Source organism: Entelurus aequoreus, linkage group LG12 (genome assembly GCF_033978785.1).
Source record: "Entelurus aequoreus isolate RoL-2023_Sb linkage group LG12, RoL_Eaeq_v1.1, whole genome shotgun sequence".
NCBI lineage: Eukaryota > Metazoa > Chordata > Actinopteri > Syngnathiformes > Syngnathidae > Entelurus > Entelurus aequoreus.
Genome location: NC_084742.1, coordinates 66,603,583 through 66,628,582, shown reverse-complemented (window position 1 = coordinate 66,628,582; position 25,000 = coordinate 66,603,583). Strand labels below are relative to the sequence as shown.

Sequence of the window (25,000 nt, the reverse complement as noted above, 5' to 3'; positions counted from 1 at the left end):
CATACATATATATATACTGTATATACATACATACATATATACTTATACATACAGTATATATACATACATACATATATACACATATATGTATATATATATACATACAGTATATTATATACTTATATGTATATGTATATATACATATATATGTAAATATATATATATATATATATATATGAATATATACATATATATGTAAATATATATATATATATACATATATATACACACACGCATACACACATATATATGCCACCAAAATAATTATAATAGTGTAGATTATAATTACTGGTGATATTGGAAAATGGTGTACATGTAAAAAAAAAATTTTGTGGTTATTTTCCAACCAGAAAAATGCTGATTTATAGAAACATGACACTAGAATACTAGATTTGAAGGGTGAAAATTGTAATGCAATTATTGATACGTATATTTGACCAATGAAAACTTATGGATGAGTAAAAAATAAATTAAAAAAAGACTAAAAAAAGGAAAAATACATGAAATTCAATGTTGCTAATATTTGATTCCATAAAAAAGTATGTTTTATTTATTGTAATATTTTTATTATTTTTCACAATTTGTTTTCTTTTCAAATGTTGACATAAATCCTGTATTTAAAAAAAAGAAGCGGAGTAGTTTTATTGTAATAATACTGGACTGACGCCATAAAAAGGACTTAGAAGCCACTCATGTTAAAACTTTTATTTATTTTCCTGTCAGTCATTTCACAAACAAATCAGATAATTCAACTTTAACTTTCCTTGCTGCCGTTAAAAAGTCATTCCTCCCCGCTGGACTCGCTGGTGCCGTCGTCCGAGCCTCTGACGGCCGCTTTGAGGGCGCCCACCCAACGCCGCTTCAAGTCGTCGCCCTGGCAGGAGAAGACGTGCACACTTTGGGGGTGTCGCAGGCAGAAATGTCCCTGGAGGTCAGCAGGAGGTTCCCCCACAGTGCAGCCTGCCAGGGGGATCCTGGACAGGGGTGCGGGGTCCTGAGGAGAACCCAGGTGAGTGTTACCGGGGGGTGGTGTTGCCGGGGGGGCGTTACCTGTGGGGTGGCGTAGAGGGAGAGGAGGGGGGCCTCGGTGGTGGTGACCACGCCCCACACCTGCTGACACCTTCTGGGATGGTCGCCATATTGCAGGAAGCCGCTCATGGTGGAGTCACTGCAGGACTGAAGCACACCATCATGGATCTGACTCCACTACATTAAGACCTCGGACCTTTTTTGTACCGACACCCAGCATCAGACATTCCTATCTATGACATCATACTTACTTGCATCTATTGTCTGCTCGAAATGGCAAAGTCATAGTTTTTTGTTTATATCCCCACGATGACAACCCTCACCCCAAAAGAAAAAAAAAGAAAGGAAAAAAAGAAAAGAAGTAGTAATCATAATAATAAATATATAAAAAATAAGAATATAAACAGTAAATAGATAGAAAAAAAAACATATACGGAGTAATCTTTTTCAAACAGTACTATCACCAATTAGAGAAAATAAAATAAAGCCAATGGGGCGTGACATCTTTGACCCAATTTTCCCAGTATAAAGTACATTTCTCCAATTTATAATTAATACAAATTGTTTTTTTGATCAATAAAAGCCGTCATCTTCTCCATTTGATAAATGTCCATTGTGATTGTGGGTCTTTTTCTATTTTAAATGTACTTTTTATTGACACCCAGCATCAGACATTCCTATCTATGACATCATACTTGCATCTATTGTCTGCTCGAAATGGCAGTCATAGTTTTTTGTTTGTATCCCCACGATGACACCTGTATCCATGACTACTGTATCCATGACTACTGTAGACCACACCTGTATCCATGACTACTGTATCCATGACTACTGTAGACCACACCTGTATCCATGACTACTGTATCCATGACTACTGTAGACCACACCTGTATCCATGACACCTGTATCCATGACTACTGTAGACCACAACTGTATCCATGACTACTGTATCCATGACTACTGTAGACCACACCTGTATCCATGACACCTGTATCCATGACTACTGTAGACCACAACTGTATCCATGACTACTGTATCCATGACTACTGTAGACCACAACTGTATCCATGACTACTGTATCCATGACTACTGTAGACCACACCTGTATCCATGACTACTGTAGACCACACCTGTATCCATGACTACTGTATCCATGACTACTGTAGACCACACCTGTATCCATGACTACTGTAGACCACACCTGTATCCATGACTACTGTATCCATGACTACTGTAGACCACACCTGTATCCATGACTACTGTATCCATGACTACTGTAGACCACACCTGTATCCATGACTACTGTATCCATGACTACTGTAGACCACACCTGTATCCATGACTACTGTAGACCACACTAGTATCCATGACTACTGTAGACCACACTAGTATCCATGACTACTGTAGACCACACTAGTATCCATGACTACTGTATCCATGACGACTGTAGACCACACCTGTATCCATGACTACTGTAGACCACACCTGTATCCATGACTACTGTATCCATGACTACTGTATCCATGACTACTGTAGACCACACCTGTATCCATGACTACTGTATCCATGACTACTGTAGACCACACCTGTATCCATGACTACTGTAGACCACACCTATATCCATGACTACTGTATCCATGACTACTGTAGACCACACCTGTATCCATGACTACTGTATCCATGACTACTGTAGACCACACCTGTATCCATGACTACTGTATCCATGACTACTGTAGACCACACCTGTATCCATGACTACTGTATCCATGACTACTGTAGACCACACCTGTATCCATGACTACTGTATCCATGACTACTGTAGACCACACCTGTATCCATGACACCTGTATCCATGACTACTGTAGACCACAACTGTATCCATGACTACTGTATCCATGACTACTGTAGACCACAACTGTATCCATGACACCTGTATCCATGACTACTGTAGACCACACCTGTATCCATGACTACTGTAGACCACACCTGTATCCATGACTACTGTATCCATGACTACTGTAGACCACACCTGTATCCATGACTACTGTATCCATGACTACTGTAGACCACACCTGTATCCATGACTACTGTAGACCACACCTGTATCCATGACTACTGTATCCATGACTACTGTAGACCACACCTGTATCCATGACTACTGTATCCATGACTACTGTAGACCACACCTGTATCCATGACTACTGTATCCATGACTAATGTAGACCACACCTGTATCCATGACTACTGTAGACCACACCTGTATCCATGACTAATGTAGACCACACCTGTATCCATGACTACTGTATCCACGACTACTGTAGACCACACCTGTATCCATGACTACTGTATCCACGACTACTGTAGACCACACCTGTATCCATGACTACTGTATCCACGACTACTGTAGACCACACCTGTATCCATGACTACTGTAGACCACACCAGTATCCATGACTACTGTATCCATGACTAATGTAGACCACACCTGTATCCATGACTACTGTATCCATGACTAATGTAGACCACACCTGTATCCATGACTACTGTATCCATGACTACTGTAGACCACACCTGTATCCATGACTACTGTATCCATGACTACTGTAGACCACACCAGTATCCATGACTACTGTATCCATGACTAATGTAGACCACACCTGTATCCATGACTACTGTATCCATGACTAATGTAGACCACACCTGTATCCATGACTACTGTATCCATGACTACTGTAGACCACACCAGTATCCATGACTACTGTATCCATGACTAATGTAGACCACACCTGTATCCATGACTACTGTATCCATGACTACTGTAGACCACACCTGTATCCATGACTACTGTATCCACGACTACTGTAGACCACACCTGTATCCATGACTACTGTATCCATGACTAATGTAGACCACACCTGTATCCATGACTACTGTATCCATGACTAATGTAGACCACACCTGTATCCATGACTACTGTATCCACGACCACTGTAGACCACACCAGTATCCATGACTACTGTATCCACGACTACTGTAGACCACACCTGTATCCATGACTACTGTATCCATGACTAATGTAGACCACACCTGTATCCATGACTACTGTATCCATGACTAATGTAGACCACACCTGTATCCATGACTACTGTAGACCACACCTGTATCCATGACTACTGTATCCATGACTACTGTAGACCACACCTGTATCCATGACTACTGTATCCATGACTACTGTAGACCACACCTGTATCCATGACTACTGTAGACCACACCTGTATCCATGACTACTGTATCCATGACTACTGTAGACCACACCTGTATCCATGACTACTGTATCCATGACTAATGTAGACCACACCTGTATCCATGACTACTGTAGACCACACCTGTATCCATGACTACTGTATCCATGACTAATGTAGACCACACCTGTATCCATGACTACTGTAGACCGCACCTGTATCCATGACTACTGTATCCACGACTAATGTAGACCGCACCTGTATCCATGACTACTGTATCCATGACTAATGTAGACCACACCTGTATCCATGACTACTGTATCCACGACTACTGTAGACAACACCTGTATCCATGACTACTGTATCCATGACTACTGTAGACCACACCTGTATCCATGACTACTGTAGACCGCACCTGTATCCATGAATACTGTATCCATGACTAATGTAGACCACACCTGTATCCATGACTACTGTATCCACGACTACTGTAGACCACACCTGGTGTCTACACCTGGGAACTACACCTAGACACAGGTGTTTTAAAAAGATGGTTTACCTCTGGCGAGCGTTTCTTGGCCCCGCCTCCTCTCGGCGCGCTGAGGACGGAGAAGCAGGACTTGCACACCTTGTTGAGTTTGTAGCCGTCGTACTCCAGCGCCACCTTGTGGTCGGAGCACCTCCAGCACACCACCTGCAGGACCACACCACACCACACCACACCGCTCGCTGACTCCACCTTTATTTCATCCACCTTTCTACTCACACAGCCGCACGCCCGGCAGTGATGTCGGCGCCGGGTGAGCGCGTTGAAGGACTCGCTGCAGGTCTTGCACACTGTCACCTGGTGGTCGCGCACCCAGCGGGGGGCCCGGCGGCCCAGCTCTGCCGTCTGGGGACACGAGAGAGAGTCAGGGGACACGAGAGAGGGGACACGAGAGAGGGGACACGAGAGAGGGGACACGAGTCAGGGGACATGAGAGAGAGTCAGGGGACACGAAAGAGGGGACACGAGAGAGGGGACACGAAAGAGGGGACACGAGAGAGGGGACACGAGAGAGGGGACACGAAAGAGGGGACACGAGAGAGGGGACACGAAAGAGGGGACACGAGAGAGGGGACACGAGAGAGGGGACACGAAAGAGGGGACACGAGAGAGGGGACAGGAGAGAGGGGACACGAGAGAGGGGACAGGAGAGAGGGGACACGAAAGAGGGGACACGAGAGAGGGGACACGAGAGAGGGGACACGAGAGAGGGGACACGAGAGAGGGGACACGAGAGAGGGGACAGGAGAGAGGGGACACGAAAGAGGGGACACGAAAGAGGGGACACGAGAGAGGGGACACGAGAGAGGGGACAGGAGAGAGGGGACAGGAGAGAGGGGACAGGAGAGAGGGGACACGAGAGAGGGGACAGGAGAGAGGGGACAGGAGAGAGGGGACACGAGAGAGGGGACACGAGAGAGGGGACACGAGAGAGGGGACACGAGAGAGGGGACACGAGAGAGGGGACACGAGAGAGGGGACACGAGAGAGGGGACACGAGAGAGGGGACAGGAGAGAGGGGACACGAGAGAGGGGACACGAGAGAGGGGACACGAAAGAGGGGACACGAAAGAGGGGACACGAGAGAGGGGACACGAGAGAGGGGACACGAAAGAGGGGACACGAAAGAGGGGACACGAGAGAGGGGACACGAGAGAGGGGACACGAAAGAGGGGACACGAAAGAGGGGACATTCCCTGCAGAGTCACTGCTGCTCACCTGTTCCTGCGCCTGGATCTCCTTGGAGGCCATCTTGAAGGTCTGGTTCTTCTGCTGGAACTCATGGATGGCGTCCTGGATCACCTGGGGGGGGGGGAGGGGTCACATGACACAGGTGCATCTCTGCAGGTCACATGACACCAAGTACCTGGATCCACTCGTCCCGGTCCTGCTCAGAGCTGCAGACCACAAACAGAAGAATGATCAGATCAGGGCTCCAAACATTAGCATGCTAACATTAGCATGCTAACTTTTTGGCTAATTTTGCAAGTATAGAACTTAGCATCAAATATTTTGTTACTTGACAAGGCCGGTTAGCATGCTAACATTAACATGCTAACATTAGCATGCTAGCTTTTTTTTTGCAAATTTTGCAAGTATAGACCTCAGCATCAAATATTTTATTACTTGACAATACCAGTTAGCATGCTAACATTAGCATGGTAGCTTTTTCGCTAACTTTGCAAGTATAGACCTCAGCATCAAATATTTTATTACTTGACAATACCGGTTAGCATGCTAACATTAGCATGGTAGCTTTTTTGCTAACTTTGCAAGTATAGACCTCAGCATCAAATATTTTGTTACTTGACAATACCGATTAGCATGCTAATATTAGCATTCTAGCTTTTTTGCTAATTTTGCAAGTATAGACCTCAGCATCAAATATTTTGTTACTTGACAAGTAATACCATTTAGCGCTTTTTTGCTAACTTTGCAAGTATAGACCTCAGCATCAAATATTTTATCACTTGACAATACCAGTTAGCATGCTAACATTAGCATGCAAGCTTTTTTGTTAACTTTGCAAGTTTAGACCTCAGCATCAAATATTTTGTTACTTGACAAGGCCGGTTAGCATGCTAACATTAGCATGATAGCTTTTTTTTTAAACTAATTTTGCAAGTATAGATCTTAGCATCAAATATTTTGTTACTTGACAAGTACTACCAGTTAGCATGCTAACATTAGCATGCTAGCTTTTTTGCTAACTTTGCAAGTAGACCTCAGCATCAAATATTTTGTTACTTGACAATACCGATTAACATGCTAATATTAGCATGCTAGTTTTTTTGCTAACTTTGCAAGTATAGACCTCAGCATCAAATATTTTATTACTTGACAATACCAGTTAGCATGCTAACATTAGCATGCTAGCTTTTTTGTTAACTTTGCAAGTTTAGACCTCAGCATCAAATATTTTGTTACATGACAAGGCCGGTTAGCATGCTAACATTAGCAAGATAGCTTTTTTTTTTTTTAAACTAATTTTGCAAGTATAGATCTTAGCATCAAATATTTTGTTACTTGACAAGTAATACCAGTTAGCATGCTAACATTAGCATGCTAGCTTTTTTGCTAACTTTGCAAGTAGACCTCAGCATCAAATATTTTGTTACTTGACAATACCGATTAGCATGCTAATATTAGCATGCTAGTTTTTTTGCTAACTTTGCAAGTATAGACCTCAGCATCAAATATTTTATTACTTGACAATACCAGTTAGCATGCTAACATTAGCATGCTAGCTTTTTTGTTAACTTTGCAAGTTTAGACCTCAGCATCAAATATTTTGTTACTTGACAAGGCCGGTTAGCATGCTAACATTAGCATGATAGCTTTTTTTTTCAAACTAATTTTGCAAGTATAGATCTTAGCATCAAATATTTTGTTACTTGACAAGTAATACCAGTTAGCATGCTAACATTAGCATGCTAGCTTTTTTGCTAACTTTGCAAGTAGACCTCAGCATCAAATATTTTGTTACTTGACAATACCGATTAGCATGCTAATATTAGCATGCTAGTTTTTTTGCTAACTTTGCAAGTATAGACCTCAGCATCAAATATTGTTACTTGACAAGTAATACCAATTAGCATGCTAATATTAGCATGCTAGCTTTTTTGCTAATTTTGCAAGTATAGACGTCAGCATCAAATATTTTGTTACTTGACAAGTAATACCGGTTAGCATGCTAACATTGTGAAAACTACCAAAAGGTTTGTGGCCCCCTGGGTAAAATGCATCCTACCTGGCCTGCAGTTCCAGGGTCTTCTCCTTTCCCGACACCTGGAAGGTGTAATGGTGGTCTTCATTGGTGGTCTGCTGCACCTGCATGCCGTCCACTCCTATCCTGCTGCGCACCGTCAAACGCTGCCCGACTAGGCTGAACTTTGGCGTGCAGCACAGCAGGAAGTTGTTGAACTGTGCAGGATTAAAAATAACAGCCGTAAACTTTAATAAAAGACAATTTAAGTCAACTAAATGTATTTTGGTGAATAGATAATCAATAAAAATATAGCAAAAGATAAATATATTTAGTTTGATTAGATTAAGTTTAAGAGCAAATAAAAATTCATTTTAGTCTAACCAGGATTAGATTAGATTAAATTATAATAAATAAATGAAAAAAAAATATTTATAGTGAAAAACATTTTAATTTAATTTAATATGTATTAATATACACGTCATTAATTAAATAAAATGGTAGTTAAATATTTTTCAAAATTTCTTTAATTAAAAATAAATTGGTACAAATAATAATTGAATTGAGATCATTTTAGTCTAACCAGGATTAGATTAGATTAAATTACAATAAATAAATAAAAATATTTATAGTGAAAAACTTTTAATCATTTACATCAACTATATTATTTTTTATTTAATTACTATTAATATACACAAGATTAATTTTTAAAAGATAAATATTTTTCATTATTATTTTTTTTAAATGAACAATTATTTATTTAAAAAAATGGTACAAATAAAAATTGAATTGAGATCATTTCAGTCTAACCAGGATTGGATTAGAATAAATTATAATAAATAAATGAAATAAATACATATTACTTTAGTAAAAAACTAACAATTTCCATCAATTCCATAATTTAAATGTAATTACTATTAATATACATAATGATACATTTTTCAAAATGGTAGTTAAATATTTTCCAGAATTAAATTATTAAAATTATGAAAAAAATGGTACAAATAAAATGTTTATTGAGATAATTTTACTATAACCAGGATTGAAATAAATTATAATTAATAAATGAAATAAAAAATATTTATAGTGAAACACATTTTACCATTTTCAACTCCATTATTGTTTATTTAATTACTATTAATATAGACACGATTACATTTAAAAATGGTAGTTAAATAGTATTCTGATTTTTTTTATTTGATTATTTATTAAAAAAATGGTACGAATAAAAATTTAATTGAGATAATTTTATTCCAACCAGGATTGGATTAGATTAATTTATAATACATTTAATAATTAAATATTAATTTAGTGAAAAACATTTGAACAATTTCCATCATTTAAATTTAATTACTATTAATATACATAGATGGGATACATTTTTAAAAATGGTAGTTAAATATTTTTCAGAATTAATTCATTTAAATAAATTATGAAAAAAAGGGTACAAAAAAATGTTAATTGAGATCATTTTAGTCTAACCAGGATTGGATTAGATTAATTACAACAAATAAATTAAATAAATACATATTAATTTAGTGAAAAACATTTGAACAACTTCCATCAATTTAAATGTAAATACTATTAATATACATAGATGTGATACATTTTAGAAATGGTAGTTAAATATTATTTTTCAGAAATTATTTAAATTAAAATGGCAGGAAAAAAAAAAAAGTAAATTGAGATATTTTAGTCCAACCAGAAAGGTGTCGCTCCATAGATTAATTTATAATACATTTAATAATTAAATATTAATTTAGTGAAAAACATTTGAACAATTTCCATCAATTCCATCATTTAAATTTAATTACTATTAATATACATAGATGGGATACATTTTTAAAAATGGTAGTTAAATATTTTTTCAGAATTAATTCATTTAAATAAATTATGAAAAAAAAGGGTACAAAAAAATGTTAATTGAGATCATTTTAGCCTAACCAGGATTGGATTAGATTAATTACAACAAATAAATTAAATAAATACATATTAATTTAGTGAAAAACATTTGAACAATTTCCATCAATTTAAATGTAAATACTATTAATATACATAGATGAGATGCATTTTAGAAATGGTAGTTAAATATTATTTTTCAGAAATTATTTAAATTAAAATGGCAGAAAAAAAAAAAGAAGTAAATTGAGATACTTTAGTCCAACCAGAAAGAGGTGTCGCTCCATAGATTAATTTATAATACATTTAATAATTAAATATTAATTTAGTGAAAAACATTTGAACAATTTCCATCAATTCCATCATTTAAATTTAATTACTATTAATATACATAGATGGGATACATTTTTAAAAATGGTAGTTAAATATTTTTCAGAATTAATTCATTTAAATAAATTATGAAAAAAAGGGTACAAAAAAATGTTAATTGAGATAATTTTAGTCTAACCAGGATTGGATTAGATTAATTACAACAAATAAATTAAATAAATACATATTAATTTAGTGAAAAACATTTGAACAATTTCCATCAATTTAAATGTAAATACTATTAATATACATAGATGTGATACATTTTTAGAAATGGTAGTTAAATATTATTTTTCAGAAATTATTTAAATTAAAATGGCAGAAAAAAAAAAGAAGTAAATTGAGATATTTTAGTCCAACCAGAAAGAGGTGTCGCTCCATAGATTAATTTATAATACATTTAATAATTAAATATTAATTTAGTGAAAAACATTTGAACAATTTCCATCAATTCCATCATTTAAATTTAATTACTATTAATATACATAGATGGGATACATTTTTAAAAATGGTAGTTAAATATTTTTCAGAATTAATTCATTTAAATAAATTATGAAAAAAAGGGTACAAAAAAATGTTAATTGAGATCATTTTAGTCTAACCAGGATTGGATTAGATTAATTACAACAAATAAATTAAATAAATACATATTAATTTAGTGAAAAACATTTGAACAATTTCCATCAATTTAAATGTAAATACTATTAATATACATAGATGTGATACATTTTAGAAATGAAAGTTAAATATTATTTTTCAGAAATTATTTAAATTAAAATGGCAGAAAAAAAAAAGAAGTAAATTGAGATATTTTAGTCCAACCAGAAAGAGGTGTCGCTCCATAGATTAATTTATAATACATTTATTAAATATTAATTTAGTGAAAAACATTTGAACAATTTCCATCAATTCCATCATTTAAATTTAATTACTATTAATATACATAGATGGGATACATTTTTAAAAATGGTAGTTAAATATTTTTCAGAATTAATTCATTTAAACAAATTATGAAAAAAAGGGTACAAAAAAATGTTAATTGAGATCATTTTAGTCTAACCAGGATTGGATTAGATTAATTACAACAATTAAATAAATACATATTAATTTAGTGAAAAACATTTGAACAATTTCCATCAATTTAAATGTAAATACTATTAATATACATAGATGTGATACATTTTAGAAATGGTAGTTAAATATTATTTTTCAGAAATTATTTAAATTAAAATGGCAGGAAAAAAAAAGAAGTAAATTGAGATATTTTAGTCCAACCAGAAAGAGGTGTCGCTCCATAGAAGAGGTGTTCCTGGCAGAGATCTTGAGCAGGCGACCTTCTTTCACAAACTGGTTGGTGGGGTTGACCACGTCCTCCTCTCCAACCATCTCATAGATCTCCAGCAGTCGCTTGATGCTCTCCTGTTGGCAGAAGTTTTATTGGGAGAAGTCAAAGATGCAAAGTGAGGCCACGCACCGCTTTGTGGAGGGCGCTGTTGGAGTGGTTGGCCGCCATGGAGATGGTCTCCAAGGATCCTGTGGAGACAAGGAGTCAACTTACAAATATTGATGGATGCGGTGAAAGACTTACTCTGAGCAAATTCATAGTCCGGGTGAGTGGAGGGCATCTTCTTCACGTAGTCCCGCAGCAGCATCTCGTAGCGAGGGATCCTCTGGACCGGTTCCAGCATGTGGTGCTGCAGGGTCAGGCTGCCACACACATCCTGGCTCTGGGAGGACAACACAGCCCTCACACTCACGGAGGAAGAAGAAGAACAAGAAGAAGAACAACAAAAACAAGAACAAAGAAAACAAGAACAAGAAGAAGAAGAAGAAGAAGAACAACAACAAAAAAAACAAGAACAACAACAAAGAGAACAAGAAGAAGAAGAAAAAGAACAACAACAAGAAGAACAACAACAACAACAAAGAAAACAATAACAACAACAAAGAGAACAAGAAGAAGAACAAGAACAAGAAGAAGAACAACAACAATAACAACAAGAAGAACAAGAACAAAAACAAGAACAAAAACAAGAAGAAGAACAAGAAGAAGAACAACAAGAACAAGGAGAACAACAAGAACAACAAAGAAAACAAGAACAACAACAAAGAACAAGAACAACAACAAAGAACAAGAACAACAACAAAGAGAAGAAGAAGAAGAAGAAGAAGAAGAAGAAGAAGAAGAAGAAGAAGAAGAAGAAGAAGAACAAGAACAAGAAGAAGAAGAACAAGAACAAGAACAAGAACAAGAACAAGAACAAGAAGAACAAGAACAAGAACAACAAGAACAAGAAGAAGAACAACAAGAACAAGAAGAACAAGAAGAAGAACAGGAAGAACAAGAAGAAAAACAAGAAGAAGAACAAGAAGAAGAAGAACAAGAACAAGAAGAAGAAGAACAACAAAGAAAACAAGAACAACAACAAAGAACAATAACAACACCAAAGAGAACAAGAACAACAACAAAGAACAATAACAACACCAAAGAGAACAAGAACAAGAACAACAGGAAGAACAACAAGAAGAAGAACAAGAACAAGAAGAACAAGAACAAGAAGAACAAGAACAACAACGAAGAGAACAAGAACAAGAAGAAGAAGAAGAAGAAGAAGAAGAAGAAGAAGAAGAAGAAGAAGAACAAGAACAAGAACAAGAAGAACAAGAAGAACAAGAACAAGATTTAGAACAACAAGAAGAAGAACAACAAGAACAAGAAGAAGAAGAAGAACAATAACAACAAGAACAAGAAGAACAAGAACAAGAATGAGAAGAAGAAGAAGAAGAAGAAGAAGAAGAACAAGAACAACAAGAAAGAAAACAAGAACAACAACAAAGAACAAGAACAACAACAAAGAGAAGAAGAACAAGAAGAAGAACAGGAACAAGAAGAAAAATAAGAACTAGAAAAACAAGAAGAACAAGAACAGGAAGAACAAAAAAAAGAAGAATAACAACAAGAAGAAGAAGAACAAGAAGAACAAAAACAACAAGAAGAAGAACAAGAAGAAGAAGAACAAGAACAAGAACAACAAGAACAACAAGAAGAAGAAGAACAATAACAAGAAGAAGAACGAGAAGAAGAAGAAGAAGAAGAAGAAAAACAAGAAGAAGAAGAAGAAGAAGAACAAGAACAACAAGAACAAAGAAAACAACAACAACAACAAGAACAACAAAGAAAACAAGAACAACAACAAAGAACAAGAACAACAACAAAGAGAAGAAGAACAAGAAGAAGAACAGGAACAAGAACTAGAAAAACAAGAAGAAGAACAAGAACAGGAAGAACAAAAAGAAGAATAACAACAACAAGAAGAAGAAGAACAACAAAAACAAGAAGAAGAAGAAGAAGAAGAAGAAGAAGAAGACCCCACCTGGATGTCATGGAGGAGGTTCCTGAAGGTGGAGGAGCGCTCGGTCCAGGTTCTCAGCAGCTCCATGGCTGGTTGGAAGTTGCTGACGTAGTCAGCATACATCCTCAGGAAGGGGGCGTGATGCAGGAGGACCTCACCCAGGCCGGGCTGCTCACACCTGGAGGGTGAAGGAGGTGGGAGGGGGGGGGGGGGGGGGGGGGGGTTTGTACCTTTAAGACCTCCTTCAAGTTTAGTCCCAGGGACCCAGAATGGTCTCAGTCATAAAAATGTTAAAAATAGGTCAGTTCTAAGTGAACTAGACTCCTTGTTGGCCGTAGTATCTGGTCTAAGACTATCTGCCATGACCATAGGTCCAGGTCAGGTCTTGGTTACCCACCAGTGGCTGATGCGGTCCTCCAGGTCGGGCAGCAGGAACTGACTGTGGAAGGAGTAGATGGAGGAGATGTTGGAGAAGATGTTGCGCACCACCTCCGCCGGGAAGGAGCCTCGCCCCGCCTCTTCTGTGAGACGCAGACAGAACACCTGCGGAAGCAGGAGTCCATTAGACCAGCACTTATGGAGCTCCACTTTTACACTACAGAGGGGCCCGGGGCCCACTCAAATATCAACACTGAATTAGTGATCTTGATATCATGGCTCACAATGGTATGAAACCATTAACCATAAAACCAAAAAAAGGGACTGACGAAAGCTACATTTATATACAATTACGCAGTGCTAACACAGGCATCCATCATCCATCTTATCCACCGCTTATTCTTAGTCGGGTCGCGGGGGCAGCAGCCTAAGCAGAGAAGCCCAGACTTCATTCACCCCAGCTACTTTGTCCAGCTCCCCCGGGGGATCCCGAGGCATTCCCAGGCCAGCTGGGAGACAGTGTCCCCCCGACGTGTCCTTGGTCTTCCCCGTGGTCTCCTGCCCTAAACACCTCCCCAGAGAGGCGTTCGGGGTGGCATCCTGACCAGATACCCGAACCACCTCAATTGGGTTTACTCTTAGCTCCTCCCAAACGACAGAACTTCTCACTCTAACCTTAACACCCAATGGAGGAAAACTCATTGTACCCGTGATCTTGTCCTTTCGGTCATAATCCAAAGCTCATGACCATAGCTGAGGATGGGAACGTAGATCGACCGGTAAATTGAGAACTTTGCCTTCCGGCTCAGCTCCTTCTTCACCACGACTGATCGATACAGCGTCCGCATCACCGCACCGATCCGCCTGTCGATCTCACGATCTACTCTTCCCTCACTCGTGAACAAGACTCCCAGGTACTTGAACTCCTCCACTTGGGACAGGATCTCCTTCCCAACCCGGAGATGGCACTCCACCCTTTTCTGTGCGAGGACCATGGACTCAGACTTGGCCATCAAGGGCCTCAGATGACGGCGAAGGTGCGCCCTAAGTGCACCTTTTTGAATAAACAAACTTAATTGATAATGAATATGTTTCTTGAATAAACTGTCGATAAAATTCAAGCGCAAATGAAAATACCGCTTCACCGTGTTGGTCATAATTTTTGCGCTGAAGAAACTTCTTTATGACTTTAGCTCCAGACTTCTTCTGTTTTTCTGGACCACAGCCTAGAAACACATTTTTGGGCAGTCCTTTACAGGGCGCTCGAAACAATCGGCCTCGGCCCGATGATTAAGAAAGACCGCGTTAGACCTTCTCAAAAACCGTAGCACCCCCACACTCTTACCTGGTCCAGCAGGTGTAGTCGAGCCACGTAGGCCCTCTCCGTGTGCAGGAGCTCACGGGCTATCTTGAACAACTTCTGCTCTGTGTTCTCGTCCTCTTTCGATGCCTCCTCCTTTTTCTCCTCCTCCTCCTCCTCCTCATGTCGTTCTCCTTCGGTCCATCTGCATTTGGACTTGGACCCCGCATGGATCTTGGAGGCTTTCTCCAGCAGGACGCCATCAGGCTGACGCTGGTCCGTTGAACTTTGCGAGGATACTTTCCCCACGGTGCGGTTGAGTCTGCAGTCTGTCGGACGCGAGGAGACTTCCCCCACGGTGTGGTTGAGTCTGCAGGCTGTCGGACGCGGGGAGACTTCCTCCACAGTGCGGTTGAGTCTGCAGTCCGTCGGACGCGGGGAGACTTCCTCCACGGTGCGGTTGAGTCTGCAGTCCGTCGGACGCGGGGAGACTTCCTCCACGGTGCGGTTGAGTCTGCAGTCCGTCGGACGCGAGGAGACTTCCCCCACGGTGCGGTTGAGTCTGCAGTCTGTCGGACGCGAGGAGACTTCCCCCACGGAGCGGTTGAGTCTGCAGTCCGTTGAACTTTGCGAGGAGACTTCCCCCACGGTGCGGTTGAGTCTGCAGTCCGTTAAACTTTGCGAGGATACTTTCCCCACGGTGCGGTTGAGTCTGCAGTCCGTTAAACTTTGCGAGGATACTTTCCCCACGGTGCGGTTGAGTCTGCAGTCTGTCGGACACGAGGAGACTTCCCCCACGGTGCGGTTGAGTCTGCAGTCTGTCGGACACGAGGAGACTTCCCCCACGGTGCGGTTGAGTCTGCAGTCCGTTAAACTTTGCGAGGAGACTTCCCCCACGGTGCTGTTGAGTCTGCAGTCCGTTGAACTTTGCGAGGAGACTTCCCCCACGGTGCGGTTGAGTCTGCAGTCCGTTAAACTTTGCGAGGAGACTTCCCCCACGGTGCTGTTGAGTCTGCAGTCCGTTGAACTTTGCGAGGAGACTTCCTCCACGGTGCGGTTGAGTCTGCAGTCCGTTGAACTGTGCGAGGAGACTTCCTCCACGGTGCGGTTGAGTCTGCAGTCCGTTGAACTTTGCGAGGAGACTTCCCCCGCGGTGCGGTTGAGTCTGCAGTCCGTCGGGGCTTTGACGGTGATGGCAGGCCGAGGAGAACTTTCCTCTTTTTCCAACGGGATTCTGCAAAAACCAAACCGGTGAGTCACTTTCATGCAAAGCCACAAAAGCAGCGAACAAAGTCTAACCTTTCATCCAGGTACACAACGAGGTCAGGAACACTCAAAGACTTCCCACTCCTCTTCTCCCAACCCTCCATCTTCCCGCTTGGGGTCCTGTGAACCCCCAGCCAGGATTTAGAGTTCCTGGCAGGGCTGTAGCTCCCTATCTTGTTCTGAACGGGGCTGGGGGTCCGCAGTATTACCGACAGAGGGCTCCGGTTTCTTGGGGTCAACTTAGCGGGGCAGTGACCGCCCTCCCTCAAGGGGGTGCAGTTCTGGATGCCTCTCTTGCCTGGACTTGGCGACCCCAACGGGCTGCTGGTGAGCTTGGGGATCTTCTGGGAAGGGGAGAGGCGGGTGGGGCTCAGCTGGGCTCCATTGAGGAGACAGCTCACCCCCGCCCGGATTGGACTCTTGTCGTCGGTGCCAGGGAAATGCCGGGACGAAGAGGGCGGCCCGCTCCTCATCGGACTCTGGAGGTGCGCGGGCTTGGGGGGAACTAAAAGGCAACCATGGCGTGTCAAAGTAAGACAAGAACAACTAAAGTAGGCTCCAGCTCACCTTGTGGTTTGGTGGGTGGACTTTGGTGGTTTTCATGTTTGGGTCCACAGGTCCTGTCACAAGACCCCCCACAGCTGGAACTGCTCCCCACTGGAACACACGTCAGGGAAGGTTTTAGTCAAATTCTCTGCATTAACAATATCTTGATTCTTGGAGTTCATGGATGATACCAATTGGTGTTTTTTTATATATTTTGGTACTTTTGAAAGGAAATAAGGTCATCAAATTACTAGACTTAATCCAAATTGAGCTTTTTTTCTTAGACTAATTTAGTAACCGATTGCCGATATTATCGGACGATAAATGCTTTAAAATGTAATATCGTAAATTATCGGTATCGGTTTCAAAATGATTGGTATCGGTTTCAAAAAGTATGACTTTTTAAAAGGCCGCTGTGTACACGGACGTAGGGAGAAGTACAGAGCGCCGATAAACCTTAAAGGCACTCCCTTTGCGTGCCGGCCCAGTCACATAATATCTCTCTGGATTTTCACACACACAAGTGACGCTAAATTGAGCAAAGTGTGCAGAAGAAGCTGATATGTGGACTTTGCTGTGACAGTACAAGTACAAGTACAAGTTTGTCACACTTCTGCTTTCTCACTTCAGTGTGTGGCAAACACAACATATTCAGCATGTGATGTCTTCTTTTCCTGCACATTGCAGATCGGTTATGGAAGTGTCCTTTTAGCTCAACTATTTGCCAATGCCATATCTCAATCCGTGTGTCTGTAATCTGATTCATTTGCCTATGTAGTAATTTGTGTGTCCGTGTTTCAATGTGTGTGTGCAATCAGATCGGTGTGTGCGTGTTTTAATTTGTGTGTCTGTAATACAATTTGTGTGTGTGTGTAAAAAAACAAGTGTGTGTGCCTGTGTATTCAGATTTGTGTGAAGCGGGAACCCAGATTAGCCGTCTTTTTACACACAACTTTTGCGACACTTTCTGCTGTGTAAGATTTGTGTCTGTGCACTAATTTGTGTGTCTGTGTCTAAATCTTTGTGTGTGTAAAATAAATATATCTATGTTCGCATTTTGATCTGTGTATATAAAAAGTTTTTTTTTAATTAAAAAGGATCTTTGTATTTCAATCTTTGTGTGTTCAAAAAATTGCATTTGTGTATTTTAGCAAAACTATCTGCAAATGCCATATCTCGATCTGTGTGTCTGTAATCTGATTCATTTGCCTATGTACTCATTTGTGTGTCCGTATTTCAATGTGTGTGTGTGTAATCAGATCAGTGTGTGCATGTTTTAATTTGTGTGTCTGTAATACAGTTTGTGTGTGTGTGTGTAACAAAACAAGTGTGTGTGCCTGTGTATTCAGATTTGTGTGAAGCAGGAACCCAGATTAGCCGTCTTTTTACACACAACTTTTGCGACACTTTCTGCTGTGTAAGATTTGTGTCTGTGCACTAATTTGTGTGTCTGTGTCTAAATCTTTGTGTGTGTAAAATAAATATATTTATGTTCGCATTTTGATCTGTGTGTATAAAAAGTTTTTTTTTAATTAAAAAGGATCTTTGTATTTCAATCTTTGTGTGTTCAAAAAATTGCATTTGTGTATTTTAGCAAAACTATCTGCAAATGCCATATCTCGATCTGTGTGTCTGTAATCTGATTCATTTGCCTATGTACTCATTTGTGTGTCCGTATTTCAATGTGTGTGTGTGTAATCAGATCAGTGTGTGCATGTTTTAATTTGTGTGTCTGTAATACAATTTGTGTGTGTGTGTAACAAAACAAGTGTGTGTGCCTGTGTATTCAGATTTGTGTGAAGCAGGAACCCAGATTAGCCGTCTTTTTACACACAACTTTTGCGACACTTTCTGCTGTGTAAGATTTGTGTCTGTGCACTAATTTGTGTGTCTGTGTCTAAATCTTTGTGTGTGTAAAATAAATATATTTATGTTCGCATTTTGATCTGTGTAAGTAAAAAAAATTTTTTTTTAAAAAGGATCTTCGTATTTCAATCTGTGTGTGTTCAAAAAATTGCATTTGTGTATTTTAGCAAAACTATCTGCAAATCCATATCTCAATCTGTGTGTGTGTAATCTGATTCATTTGCCTATGTACTCATTTGTGTGTCCGTATTTCAATGTGTGTGTAATCAGATCAGTGTGTGCGTGTTTTAATTTGTGTGCGTATATCGATTTGTGTGTGTGTAAAAAAAAAAGGTGTGCTTGTGTATTCAGATTTGTGTGAAGCAGGAACCCTGATTAGCCGTCTTTTTACACACAACTTTTGCGACACTTTCTGCCGTGTAAGATTTGTGTGTCTGTGCAGTGATGGACACTAGTCTTACACTAGTGTTGCAAAATTCACAATCTGGGTGTCTGTTTCTCACACACACACACAGGCGCACACGCACACGCACACACACACAGGCGCACGCGCGCACACACACACAGTTTGAAATACGGACAGATTTTTTTTACATTTTGTTTATACCCACACAACACACACACACAAATGGAAATCAAATTAAAACATGTGGATCTGAATAGGCACACACATTGAGGTACAGACACACAGATGTGTGTAGATTGAGATACAACTATTTGCAAATGGCTATCTCAAATTGTGTGTGTGTAATCAGATCTGTGTGTGCGTGTTTTAATTTGTGTGCGTATATCGATTTGAGTGTGTGTAAAAAAAAAACTGTAAAGTCACAATCTGGGTGTCTGTTTCACACAAATCTGGATACACACACACACACAAACGAAATACGGACATATTTAAAAAAAAAAAGTTTATACCCACAACACACACACACACACACACAAATAGAAATAGACACAAATGAAGACATGTGGATGTGAATACAGACGCACACACATTGAGATAGAGACACACAGATGTGTGTAGACAGTTGTGAGTACAAGAAGTGTTCATCCAGTGTGACATTGATGAAGTACAAGTGATGCTGGGCACCAGCAAACAACAACAACAACAACTGCAGCACACTTTGCTCACGGCTTCAAAACTTCCCTTCAACACAGGAACACTGGAACCCTTTGTGTGTGTGTGTGTGTGTGTGTGTGTGTGTGTGTGTGTGTGTGTGTGTGTGTGTGTGCCTCTCTGTGTGTGTGTGTGTGCCTCTCTCTCTGCGTGTGTGTGTGTGTGTGTGCCTCTCTCTCTCTCTGTGTGTGTGTGTGTGTGTGTGTGTGTGTGCGCCTCTGTGTGTGTGTGTGTGCCTCTCTCTGTGTGTGTGTGTGTCTCTCTGTGTGTGTGCGTGTGTCTCTCTCTCTCTCTCTGTGTGTGTGTGTGTGTGTGTGTCTCTCTCTTTGTGTTTGTGTGTGTGCCTCTCTCTCTGTGTGTGTGTATGTGTGTTAGTGCGCCCGTGTGTGTGTGTGTGTGTGTGTGTGTGTTAGTGTGCCTGTGTGTGTGTGTGTGTTAGTGTGCCTGTGTATGTGCCTCTGTGTGTGTGCGCCTGTGTGTGTGTGTGTGCGCCTGTGTGCACGCCTGCCCGTGTGTGTGTGCGCGACTGCCCGTGTGTGTGTGCGCGCCTGTGTGTGTGTGCGCGCCTGTGTGTGTGTGCGCGCCTGTGTATGCCTCTGTGTGTGTGCCTCTGTGTGTGTGTGTACGCCTGTGTGTTTGTGTGTGCGCCTTTGTGTGTGAGTTAGTGTGTGTGAGTAAGTGTGTGGGTGTGTGTATGTTAATGTGTGTGTATTAGTGTGTGTGTTAGTGTGTGAGTGTATTAGTGTGTGAGTGTGTGTTAATGTGTTTGTTAATATGTGTTTTAGTGTGTGTGTTAGTGTGAGTATAATTGTTTTTGGTGCTAAAAAAGAAAGGTTTAAAGTCATCCAACACCTTAAATCACTGTCCCTGAAAACCTCAAATAAAGCCAGAAATCTTGGGGTTATTTTAGATTCTGATTTACATTTCGACAGTCACATCAAATCAGTAACAAAATCGGCCTACTATCACCTCAAAAATGTAAAAAGACTTAGAGGGCTCATGTCAGCTCAAGACTTAGAAAAACTTGTACATGCCTTTATTACCAGTAGGCTAGACTATTGTAATGGTCTCCTTGCAGGTCTTCCCAAAAAAACTGTCAGGCAGCTACAGCTTGTTCAGAACGCTGCTGCTAGAGTTCTAACAAAGACCAAAAAATGTGAGCACATTACACCAATTCTTAAATCCTTACATTGGCTCCCTGTACATCAGAGAATAGATTTCAAAATCCTCCTGCTCACATATAAATCACTACATGGTCTAGGGCCCAAGTATATCACTGATATGCTCCCACTATATACGCCCTCTAGATCACTAAGATCTTCTGAGACCAATCTGTTAGCGGTTCCAAGAGTAAACTCAAATCAAGGGAGATCATCATTCAGTCACTATGCAACACATAGCTGGAATAAACTTCCTGAAGATGTCAGACTCTCCCCAACTCTCACTACTTTTAAAACTAGACTGAAGACTTTTATGTTCACCTTAGCTTTCAGCTAAATCTTTTAATCTTTTAACTTTTAACGTCTGCACTGTTTTTATTTTTATTGTCTGCATTTTAATTTTGCTTTTATTTTCTTTCATTTCACTTTGTTGTCTGTGAAGCACTTTGAGTCTGCCTTGTGTATGAAAAGCGCTATACAAATAAAGTTGCCTTGCCTTGCCTTGAGTATGTGTATGTGAGTGTGTTAATGTGTGTGATAGTGTGCGTGTATTAGTGTGAGTGTGTGTTACTGTGTGTGTTAGTGTGTGCATGTAAATGTGTGTGTTAGTGTGTGAATGTGTGTGCTAGTGTGTGTTTTAGTGTGTGAGTGTGTTAATGTGTGTGATAGTGTGCGTGTATTAGTGTGAGTGTGTTAATGTGTGTGTGTGTTAGTGTTAGTGTGTGTGTGTGTGTGTGTGTGAATTGATGAAGTGGACCCCGACTTAAAGAAGTGTAAAAACTTATTGGGGTGTCACCATTTATTGCTCAATTGTAGGGAATATGTACTGTACTGTACTGTACTGTACTGTAATCTACTCATACATGTCTCAATCAATCAATCAATGTGTGTGTGTGTGTGTGTGTGTGTGTGTGTTAGTATGTGTGTGTGTTAGTGTGTGTGTGTGTGTGTGTGTGTGTGTGTGTTGGCCAAACAAAGAAGTATGAAAATGAAAGTCCAGGCTGCTGGAAGGAGATTTGAGTTTAGTAATCCCAACAAGCTGAGCAGGCACTAATGAGCACCATGATGTAATGCATGTACTTCACTGTGCAATCTACTAATAAAATAATCAATCAATCAATCAATCAATCAATCAATCAATCAATGGTCAACAGCATGAGATGTCATCATTCAGAATTACAGTCGTCATTGGCGGGAAATTAAGTGAAGTTTAGAAGTCAATGACTAGTTAGTCAGGTGTCAGACAGACAGGTGGACTAGTGTCAGTCAGTCAGACAGGTGGACTAGTGTCAGTCAGTCAGACAGGTGGATTAGTGTCAGTCAGACAGGTGGACTAGTGTCAGTCAGTCAGACAGGTGGACTAGTGTCAGTCAGACAGACAGGTGGACTAGTGTCAGTCAGTCAGACAGGTGGACTAGTGTCAGTCAGTCAGACAGACAGACAGGTGGACTAGTGTCAGTCAGACAGGTGGACTAGTGTCAGTCAGTCAGACAGACAGACAGGTGGACTAGTGTCAGTCAGTCAGACAGGTGGACTAGTGTCAGTCAGACAGGTGGACTAGTGTCAATCAGTCAGACAGACAGACAGGTGGACTAGTGTCAGTCAGACAGGTGGACTAGTGTCAGTCAGTCAGACAGACAGACAGACAGGTGGACTAGTGTCAGTCAGACAGGTGGACTAGTGTCAGTCAGTCAGTCAGACAGACAGGTGGACTAGTGTCAGTCAGACAGGTGGACTAGTGTCAGTCAGTCAGACAGGTGGACTAGTGTCAGTCAGTCAGACAGGTGGACTAGTGTCAGTCAGTCAGTCAGACAGACAGGTGGACTAGTGTCAGTCAGACAGGTGGACTAGTGTCAGTCAGACAGACAGGTGGACTAGTGTCAGTCAGACAGACAGGTGGACTAGCGTCAGTCAGACCGGTGGACTAGTGTCAGTCAGTCAGACAGACAGGTGGACTAGTGTCAGTCAGACAGGTGGTCTAGTGTCAGACAGTCAGACAGGTGGACTAGTGTCAGTCAGACAGGTGGACTAGTGTCAGTCAGTCAGACAGGTGGACTAGTGTCAGTCAGACAGGTGGACTAGTGTCAGTCAGACAGGTGGACTAGTGTCAGTCAGACAGGTGGACTAGTGTCAGTCAGACAGGTGGACTAGTGTCAGTCAGTCAGACAGACAGACAGGTGGACTAGTGTCAGTCAGACAGGTGGTCTAGTGTCAGACAGTCAGACAGGTGGACTAGTGTCAGTCAGACAGGTGGACTAGTGTCAGTCAGTCAGACAGGTGGACTAGTGTCAGTCAGACAGGTGGTCTAGTGTCAGACAGTCAGACAGGTGGACTAGTGTCAGTCAGACAGGTGGACTAGTGTCAGTCAGACAGGTGGTCTAGTGTCAGTCAGACAGGTGGTCTAGTGTCAGACAGTCAGACAGGTGGACTAGTGTCAGTCAGACAGGTGGACTAGTGTCAGTCAGACAGGTGGACTAGTGTCAGTCAGACAGGTGGACTAGTGTCAGTCAGACAGGTGGACTAGTGTCAGTCAGACAGGTGGACTAGTGTCAGTCAGTCAGACAGACAGACAGGTGGACTAGTGTCAGTCAGACAGGTGGTCTAGTGTCAGACAGTCAGACAGGTGGACTAGTGTCAGTCAGACAGGTGGACTAGTGTCAGTCAGTCAGACAGGTGGACTAGTGTCAGTCAGACAGGTGGTCTAGTGTCAGACAGTCAGACAGGTGGACTAGTGTCAGTCAGACAGGTGGACTAGTGTCAGTCAGACAGGTGGTCTAGTGTCAGTCAGACAGGTGGTCTAGTGTCAGACAGTCAGACAGGTGGACTAGTGTCAGTCAGACAGGTGGACTAGTGTCAGTCAGACAGGTGGTCTAGTGTCAGTCAGACAGGTGGTCTAGTGTCAGACAGTCAGACAGGTGGACTAGTGTCAGTCAGACAGGTGGACTAGTGTCACAGACAGGTGGACTAGTGTCAGTCAGACAGGTGGACTAGTGTCAGTCAGACAGGTGGTCTAGTGTCAGACAGTCAGACAGGTGGACTAGTGTCAGTCAGACAGGTGGACTAGTGTCAGTCAGACAGGTGGACTAGTGTCAGTCTTCAGACTTAGACCAACTTTAATGATCCACAAGGGAAATTTGGTGTGCAAAGTGAACTCACCTGCGTGGACATCCTCCTGCGTGTCGCCTTTCACTTTCCGCCTGACCGCCACGCGCCTGAACTCTTCCACGTCACGAGACTCGCGGCCGCTGTTGAGCGTCAGACTGTTCCTCTTCTTCAGGTCGAACATGTTCCTCTTCTTCAAGTCAGACTATTCATTCCTCTTCTTCAAGTCAGACTGTTCCTCTTCTTCAGGTCGAACATGTTCCTCTTCTTCAAGTCAGACTATTCCTCTTCTTCAGGTGGAACATGGCGGGACTAAGTCACGCGTGTCGCCTCTCAAGTGTCGCTCAAAGAAGTCTGAGAGTCCAAAGTTGCAGCGGCGGCAGACGAGGAGGAGGCGCGCGTGTGCGTGCGTGTTTGTATGCGTGTGCGTGCGTGCGTGTGCGTGTGTTAATTACGGGGAGTCGGAGGGCTCAAATTGCTTGAGTTGATTGCCTGCTGTTACTGCACTGCGCCACAAGAGGGCGACAAAACACATTATTATTATTATTGTTTTCATGAACATTATTTGACCTTTTAAAGCTGTCAGTCATGTTTGCGCCGCACTTCATTTGCGGACTTGCA

General features: G+C 41.2%; 2 protein-coding genes across 3 annotated transcripts in view; both read right to left on the bottom strand.

The window, feature by feature from the left end:
- The window catches only part of LOC133662466 (FYVE, RhoGEF and PH domain-containing protein 4-like), a 205,945-nt gene extending 181,220 nt beyond the window's left edge, over positions 1-24,725 (bottom strand). Inside the window, exon 1 of the mRNA XM_062066483.1 lies at positions 24,615-24,725. The gene's annotated coding sequence lies outside the window, so the exon portion shown is untranslated. The remainder of the gene's footprint in view (positions 1-24,614) is intronic.
- Positions 697-24,756, bottom strand: LOC133662467 (FYVE, RhoGEF and PH domain-containing protein 2-like). 2 transcript variants are annotated; one of them, XM_062066484.1, is made up of 17 exons: positions 24,629-24,756; positions 24,434-24,578; positions 17,156-17,245; positions 16,622-17,093; positions 15,368-16,556; positions 14,042-14,187; positions 13,666-13,822; positions 11,880-12,018; positions 11,766-11,824; positions 11,567-11,710; positions 8,069-8,241; positions 6,185-6,215; positions 6,037-6,120; positions 5,038-5,163; positions 4,831-4,965; positions 1,051-1,176; positions 697-994 (listed from the first exon to the last, which is right to left on the bottom strand). In XM_062066484.1, exons 1-17 carry the CDS (start codon positions 24,635-24,637, stop codon positions 782-784), a joined length of 3,438 nt encoding a protein of 1,145 aa, XP_061922468.1. In that variant the 5' UTR covers positions 24,638-24,756; the 3' UTR covers positions 697-781. The 2 variants fall into 2 exon arrangements, with proteins under 2 accessions (XP_061922468.1, XP_061922469.1); XM_062066485.1 differs by having other exon boundaries at positions 24,434-24,554; positions 24,629-24,743.
- Positions 24,757-25,000: the final 244 nt, after the last annotated feature.

Bases quoted from the DNA above. Each gene is read 5' to 3' on its own strand.
- LOC133662467 (XM_062066484.1), bottom strand. The intron at 6,216-8,068 runs GTAGGATGCATT...TGTGGTCTGCAG, and splicing joins ACCCTGGAACTGCAGGCCAG to CTCTGAGCAGGACCGGGACG. The intron at 1,177-4,830 runs GTAAACCATCTT...GGTGTGCTTCAG, and splicing joins CCAAGAAACGCTCGCCAGAG to TCCTGCAGTGACTCCACCAT.